This window comes from Sebastes umbrosus, chromosome 6 (genome assembly GCF_015220745.1).
Source record: "Sebastes umbrosus isolate fSebUmb1 chromosome 6, fSebUmb1.pri, whole genome shotgun sequence".
NCBI classification, from domain to species: Eukaryota; Metazoa; Chordata; class Actinopteri; order Perciformes; family Sebastidae; genus Sebastes; species Sebastes umbrosus.
Window position 1 is genome coordinate 7,070,982 of NC_051274.1, and position 7,856 is coordinate 7,078,837.

Genomic DNA, 7,856 nt, shown 5'->3' on the forward strand with positions numbered 1-7,856 from the left:
GCCTTTATCTCAGACTATTTTACTTTATCACTTTCTGTCTTGTAAGGCTCGCTTTCCACTCAAAACAGCATTCCTTTTGGTGAGGTAGCTGATCGCAGACCAGCTGGGTTGAACACGGCTCCAGACTCACATTCAGAGATCAGAACTTTAAAACTAGCAACATTGCACGGTGTAGGTGGATCGGCTGGTAGTAACCAAATAGACTGCAGGTTATTAATTATCTGTTCACCTTGTTACTTCCGGTCACAGGTACGTCCTGGTTGCCATTTGTTGTTGTCTCCCCCCCAATCCAACTTTTTAATATTGAGTGTCTGCTGTCAAATCAATCTTCATCTTTTATGAGATTTTTATTTTATTAAATTTAAAGGGACTATTTGTAACTTTCAGAAATGCTTGTTAACAGCGACACCTGCGGTTGTTAAGTCAACGAAGGTCAGCGTCGGGCTCGCGCTTGCTCACTCTTAATAGACATGAACGAGCATCGCTCAAAACAATGAGGCGACACACGTCAGCTAAAACCACAATGTCACTCTATATTTCACCTGCTTGGCAGTAATGCTAGCTGACCAGACGAAGGTCTCTCCATGAATCACTGCTGATCCTAGCTTTTCCTGCTTCAGCCCCGCTGCTTCAGCCTCAAGGGTGTCAATCACTTGCGAATTCCGACCAAACTAGGCAGCGCTGATCAGATATGAATCAATATTCTGTTACTGTAATGCCTATTTCTCTCATCAAATGTGTTCAGGAACATCTTGTAGTGTACTGTTTAGCTGTAAAATGAGAACGTTTGTGACCCGGCAGCCATGTTGAGATCTGTTGAGGAAATACCAAGCACCGCCCACCAGCCAGAGCACAGCCAATAGGAATGCTCTCTCTCTGAAATGACCTGTGATTGGCCAAAGTCTCCCGTCACTGGCTAGATTTTTGAGCCGTTTTCTCTCAGAACACTTGAATTACAATATGCTGAAAGGTTATTATGGAATTTTTGCCCAATGATGTAAGAAATCTACTGCATACTGCCACTTTAATGTGTATGACTGTTTGTCTCTCTGCAGTATCTGGCGTTCACCTGTGGTCTGGTGAGAGGAGCTCTGTCCAACCTGGGAGTGAAGAGTATCGTGACCGCCGAGGTGTCCATCATGCCTGCGTGTAAGACGCGCATCACTCGTCCAACATCCAATCAGAGACCAGAAATATCTTAACTCTATTTCTTGCCTTTTTTTTCAAGAGCATTCAACCACATCTGAGATCTTATGAGAGCCGGCTGTCAATCACTCGCAAACTCCGACCAAACAGTCAAACTAGGCAGCGCTGATCAAATATGAATCAATATTCTGTTAATGTAATGCCTATTTCTCTCCTCAAACGTTTTCAGAAACATCTTGTAGTGTACTGTTTAGCTGTAAAATGACAACGTTTGTGACCTGGCAGCCAAGTTGAGATCTGTTGAGGAAATACCAAGCACCGCCCACCAGCTGGTGCACAGCCATTAGGAACGCTCAATAGTAACGCTCAATAGGAACGCTCTCCCATCACGGGCTAGATTTTTTAAAGCCTGAAAACAGAGCCATGAAGAGGTGCAGAAGTCTAGTTTTCTCTCAGAACACTTGAATTACAATATGCTGAAAGATTATTATGGAATTTTTGCCCAATGATGACAAAAAACTTTCTGCCTACTGAAGCTTTAACAGACCAAAGTTATGTCATGCAAAACCGTTTTTTTCTGCAGTCGCATTTTACCGTATTTTGCAGTCTTCTTCCCTGTCTTTGGTGACAAATTGTTGCATATCTTGGCTTGTTAGCGGTTGATCAGTTGAATAGTGTGAAACCATCAGCAGGAATGATTCTCATATGTGTGTGTCATCCACCCACACATAAAAAAAGTTGCCTCCGTCATCAGCCCTGCTTTCACAGGAGGTCATGCAGTTCATTAATAAGTGACAAAACCACCTGAGCCATGTTACCGCTGATGGTGTGCATTAACATTAACACTGCTGGTTTTACACTCTTGACCACAGGCCATATACTGTATGAACCTAACATACTGTACTGCCGTCCAGCAGTCCTGCGCTTCCTGTGTGAAATGTTGCAAAAAGTCAAATGTTTGAGCTTGTGTCAGATGTCAGATTTGAGATGTCAGATGTTTGGGCTGTTGTATCTGACTCCTGGATTTAGACAGGGATCTCAAATATCTCATTCAACCCGCTTTATAAGTTGAGGTGGAAAAAAATATTAGAAATCAGAAGGAAATAGTTTGTTTTTATTTCTGAATGAGAATATGGACTAACACATGCTTTCGTTTTTTTCTCTGTTTCTTTATGTTTCTGCAGGTAAATTCCAGATCATGATCCAGAAATCCAGCAACTAGCTGAGGCCACACTCCCTCTGCATTCTTCTGCCTTCATATATCCTTGAGATTTTTCTGTCATTGAAGGGAAATGCCGCCCATCTTCATCAGTAAAACATACTTCTCTCTGCACTTTAGATTACAGTTACAATTACAATTCAAAAGTTTGTCTAGACTTCCAACGTCCAGAGCCCCATTTTCTGTTAACAGTCTTTAGAGGAAGAGTGTATCCTGCTGACATCGATATCATAAGTGGACAAACCCTTTCCAATGCCATAATGATTATTTCTGAGGATGATTTTATGGTGATGTCATCTCTTTTATGTGAAATCTACGGGCCCTATCTTACACACAGCACAAAGTGACGCACAACGCTGCGCAACTGTCATTGCTAGTTTCAGACCAGCATCATTTTCACACCCGGCGCCCACGTTGTGTAAGCAGCAAATGTACTTGTGCCCATCTCTGCGCCCATTTCTTAAAATGAGGTGTGGTCGGGCACTTTGCTGGCACATTGCTATCTTGAGGGAAGCAGAAAGCGATCTACGTAGGCGGGTTCACAATTTTCGAGCGTCAAACAAAAATTCCTTTGTCACACACTCAGAGGCTTTCCCCACACGTGTGTTTTCTAACAAAATGTGTCACGAGTGTTGTTTTCACGCCTCGTGTGGGCGGTGCACACACACTCCCGTGACTGCACTCAGCGTTTCCTCCCCTCATCCCTCTGTGTGTGCGGGTGTACACGTAGGCCATACTCCAAAGTTTGCGGGCCCTCTCTCCCCTTAATCGGTGGCATTTTGAGGATGATGTCTCTGCGCATTACACACCGCCTATAATACGCCCCGCGGATTCAGCACACCCCATCAATGGACAAGTAAACGGAGTGCCCTCCTAATCAGTAAACAGAATATGAAACTCATCAATATAAGACAATTCTAGGGCTGAACTGATTCGTTGGAAGCGTCATTCATAACGTTGATGTTCATATTTTGAATCAACATTTGAATGCTGCGAAGGATAGTTTCTGACTTGTGTGATCCAAACATTTACAATAACTAAAAATGTATTGAAAAAAGATAGATTTTATAATTTTCAAATTTCACAAAATGTTTTTATCGAATGATATATTCTGCCTCAATCTGTTGGTGTTAAGTCTTTCAAAAACAACATTTTCACTGCAGAAAACTGCCTGCTTCTCCAATTTGCCGAATCTTTCATTTAAATAAAGGGAAAAAATTAACCCAATTAGTGTCATCTCCCATTCCCCTTTTAAAGGGGAATGGGAGATGACACTAATTGGGTTAATTTTTTTAAAAACACACCCATGGTTAAAGCCTCAGTAGGCAGAATATTTTTGTTATCATTGGGCAAAAATTCCATAATAACCTTTCAGCATATTGTAATTCAAGTGTTCTGAGAGAAAACTAGACTTCTGTACCTCCTCATGGCTCTGTTTTCAGGCTTCAAAAAAAATCTATCCCATGATGGGAGACTTTAGCCAATCACAGGTCATTTCAGAGAGAACCTTCGTTCCTATTGGCTGTGCTCCGGCTGGTGGGCGGTGCTTGGTATTTCCTCAACTGTTTTCATCATGGCTGCCGGGTCGCAAACTTTCTCATTTTACAGCTAAACAGTACACTATAAGATGTTCCTGAAAACATTTGAGGAGAGAAATAGGCATTACAGTAACAGAACATTGATTCATGTTTGATCAGCGCTGCCTAGTTTGACCGTTTGGTTGGAGTTGGCGAGTGATTGACAGCTGCTCAGAGAAGGCAAGGCTCCAACTTGGCTCTGATTGGTTGTTTTCCTCCAGTCTGTGAAATCTTGCAGATGCCATTAGGAGCACCGGAGGACACATGATTTTTTTTTTCAGATTACCTGTCTCATGCACTACTGTCAGGATATAGTGACCGTTTTATAAAACTAACTTTTTTTCATCATATTTGCTCCATTTCTACCCACTGCTGCTTTAGGCAAGACACTAAATACAACCCCTTTTCCAGATTATGTGCCGTTTAACTAGAAAAAGTTAGATCTGAACACGCCCTTAATGCATTTGCGCCATGCACTTTAGACCATTCGCTATAGAGTTCCTCACTAAATGAATGTGTGAGTATTGTCATTATGGAAGTGATTTGGTGCCCTCTGGTGGCACGTAGGTAAATTGCACAATGTCAGTTTGAATTGATACACAGTAAACTGTTAATCAATTTAAAAAAATGATTAATATCAATAAGTATGTTAGGATTTATCATTTGAACAATAGATAGACATGGAAATGGGGCCCAGCTTAGCATTTTAGATAACAAGTCCACTTCTTTACAATTCAATGTTAGTGTTCGTCAGACATGCCATGATGTGACTTCATAACAAGATGAATAAATGAATGAATAAAGACATTTGCCTGTGATCGCAGTGCTCCTCACAGAGTAAAGACACTTATTTGTAGCACCGATACTTGCCAGTCAGTCCTGTTAAAGCATGAAAATGTCCAAACTGTACAATATTGTTGATGGATTTTGTTTTCATTTGTTGTTTGACTCGCAGGTTGAATCTGTTACAATAAATTCCAGTGTGAAAAGCCTCGCTGTTTACATTCCAGATTACATGACGGATCAATTTGTGGCTCGAAAAAGTTGTAAACTATTCTGGCAAACAGATCTATCAGAAATGATTCAAACCCCTTCACTTTTTCACATTTTGTTTTTGTTGCATCCGTATGCCTCATGCTCACATTTAAATGAATTTTCCCTAACTCAATACCTCATAATGACAAAGCCAGAACTGGATTTTTAGAAATGTTTATAAAATGAATACTGTATATAAATTTGAAGCGACACCCTCCATCAGAATTCTCAAGCTTCTCACATTCATGTATTTGCCCGACAAATGTTATTTCCAGTTTCTGATCCACTGAAAATGTCTTGACAATATCGGCACTCTCATCATCCTCATTTCCAGCAGCAGCAGGCAGCTGAGCTGACAAACCCACTGTATGCAGCCTGCCTACTATCCAACAGCAGACTGTTACAGTACAGCTCTGATATCAGCTGCCTGCTGCTGCTGGAAACCAGGGGTTGTATTCACAAAACATCCTGAAAGTAGCTTCTAACTGGCTGAGTTAGAATAATAAAAATAAGGGGCGTGTTAGTGTAACCCACCCAAAATCTTCATCAGCATTATCATCATAATTATAATGTGACATGTAGTATAATTTTACAAACTCACTTGAATTTTAGTTTGGCAGAAAGGTGTTAAATTGATTTATGAGTTTTCTATTTCACTGCCTAATCAGACACAGATAGACCAGGCTAAGCCACTTTGTTTTGCTTAAGTCATCTGTTTTCAATATCTTGCAGCAGTTGTCAAACGCTTGGTGGTAATGACCTCTATGTGGCAGCTGCGCAGCACGGTGTGTTTTCTTTTCGATGCATGCTGCTGAGGGAGAAGACGATAAGTTAGCTCTCTGTAAGAAAAGGAACATAAGATCCAGAGCTGGGGATATTACAACGTGGTGTCTGAAAACTTTATTGTGTTGAAATAGCCCTGACATTGAGAGAGGTGTCATGGTGTGAAGGAGGAGAGGAGCCGTTCCACTCTACATAGACTCCTAAAGCCAGGAGCGAGCGTGGCTGCTGGATTGCACATCTGGATTCTGGACTCCAGGCCTGAGCAGGACTTGGCTTTCATTCCTACTATTACACCAGTAAGATCTTTCCATCATTTGGGATTGGGAAGACCACCTCTAAAATGACTTTTGGACTAAACTAAAATAAGGACTGCAGTTGTGCACAATTAAATGAAGAGACTAAAGCTGCAGCAAAACTTCAACATTTTCTGGCCAGATTTTTAATTTTAATTTATTCATTTGTTATTATTTTTCATTCCGAGTTAATGTGGGGGTTGATTGTTGAAATTTTCAATAATATTGGTACAGAAAAATAATTATTGTGTATCTGTGTATTATTTCTCTGAGTGAAGTCAATCATTATCTACAGCCAAAGACCATTTAGATATTCAGTGTAAATACATTGTCTTTATCCTCGAACCAGGATATCACTTTAAGATTTACTGTGGTAATCCCAGACCTTGAGATTTATTTTTTTAGTTATTGTTAGAGGCATATTTAGACTTGGTTACATTAGTCCTAACTTTATAGGACTAAAGTGTTTAGTCTAAGAGTTATTCACAAGGATTTTAGCTGTAAAAGTCGCTCAGCTAGAGGCAATCCAGATGACTGCTGAGGAATGTGCCTCATACAAGACACTCAAACGCTCTGAAGAGGGGAACTGCAAACTTGGTGATAATTGTCGGTGTGTTTGTCACCACAAGCGACACCTTGTGAGACCCACGGGATCGCGGGCGATTCTGACTGACTTTACTGTCTTTCAGAGGCTCTAGCAGGTTCGGTTTTAGGGCTAGAGTGAAGCTACATACATTAGCTGTTACTGAGAGGTTAAATGTTGCTAAATGCTAAAGTTGGGCTCAATTTTAGCGAGGAAAAACTGGCATGGCCATTTTTAAAAGGGGTCCCTTGACCTCTGACCTCAAGATATGTGAATGAAAATGTGTTCTATGGGTACCCACGAGTCTCCCCTTTACAGACATGCCCACTTTATGATAATCACATGCAGTTTTATATATGCAGTATAAATGTTATTTTCGCCTATTCTAAAAATGGTGTGTTTGAATATTTCTGCATACTGGGATCCCTAAACAGTCTTGAATTACATAAATTGGGTATCACTGTAAAGCTGTGACTCTTGTTGATCCAATGAGCCCAACTGCATTCATGTGTGATGATGTTAGTCCCCATAGGAGATATTTCATTGTAGTGAGACCATTTTTTTTTATTTGACCTCACTGTATAAAATGACCTGTGGTGACCTCTAGGATAATCACAGCCTCATGAAACTTTACAGCCACAAACAAGAGACCTAGAGCATTCAGAGGATGGATGGATTTCCTAGCTAGATTGACAATAAGGGGGTTTCTGAAGTTTCCAGAACTTCACCATCGCCGAAAAGAAATGCAATTCTTGCAGAAATCTCCAAATTTTAAATGTTTTTTGTCACCAAATCACATCATGTCTGTGATGTTCCTCCTCTTGATGTCTTAAACTGGTATTTTGGAGTGATATTTGATCATTTTTATCAATTTTCGAGTGTTAAAAATGGTTAAATTTAGCACAAAATCTATGTAACAAATGGTATCAACCGAAAAATTGCTGCAACAACTCTTGAGACATAAATAAGCATGTGAATGGTCATCATATACTTCAATTATAATGTTTTAAATCCTTGTACATTTATACAATTGTAATTAATTAATTAATAAATTAATTCATGTTTTTTTTCTGAGCTGCATCTCAAATGAATCTCCAGGTTCCCAGCTTTCAGATGATGTACACCACTTCTATGTGACTTCTACCCCCCTAAAAAAGACAGAAATGGGTCTATTGTCTCAGAGGGTTAAAATAAAAAGTATTAATTAGTGCAGCTTTACA

General features: G+C 40.2%; 1 protein-coding gene across 1 annotated transcript in view; it reads left to right on the top strand.

Annotated features, from left to right (window-relative positions):
* Positions 1–2,645, top strand: part of trappc6b (trafficking protein particle complex 6b) — a 6,702-nt gene extending 4,057 nt beyond the window's left edge. The window contains exons 5-6 of the mRNA XM_037773850.1: positions 1,056–1,149; positions 2,331–2,645. Of these exons, the coding sequence (XP_037629778.1) occupies positions 1,056–1,149; positions 2,331–2,368 (132 nt within the window). The 3' untranslated portion in view covers positions 2,369–2,645. The remainder of the gene's footprint in view (positions 1–1,055; positions 1,150–2,330) is intronic.
* Positions 2,646–7,856: the final 5,211 nt, after the last annotated feature.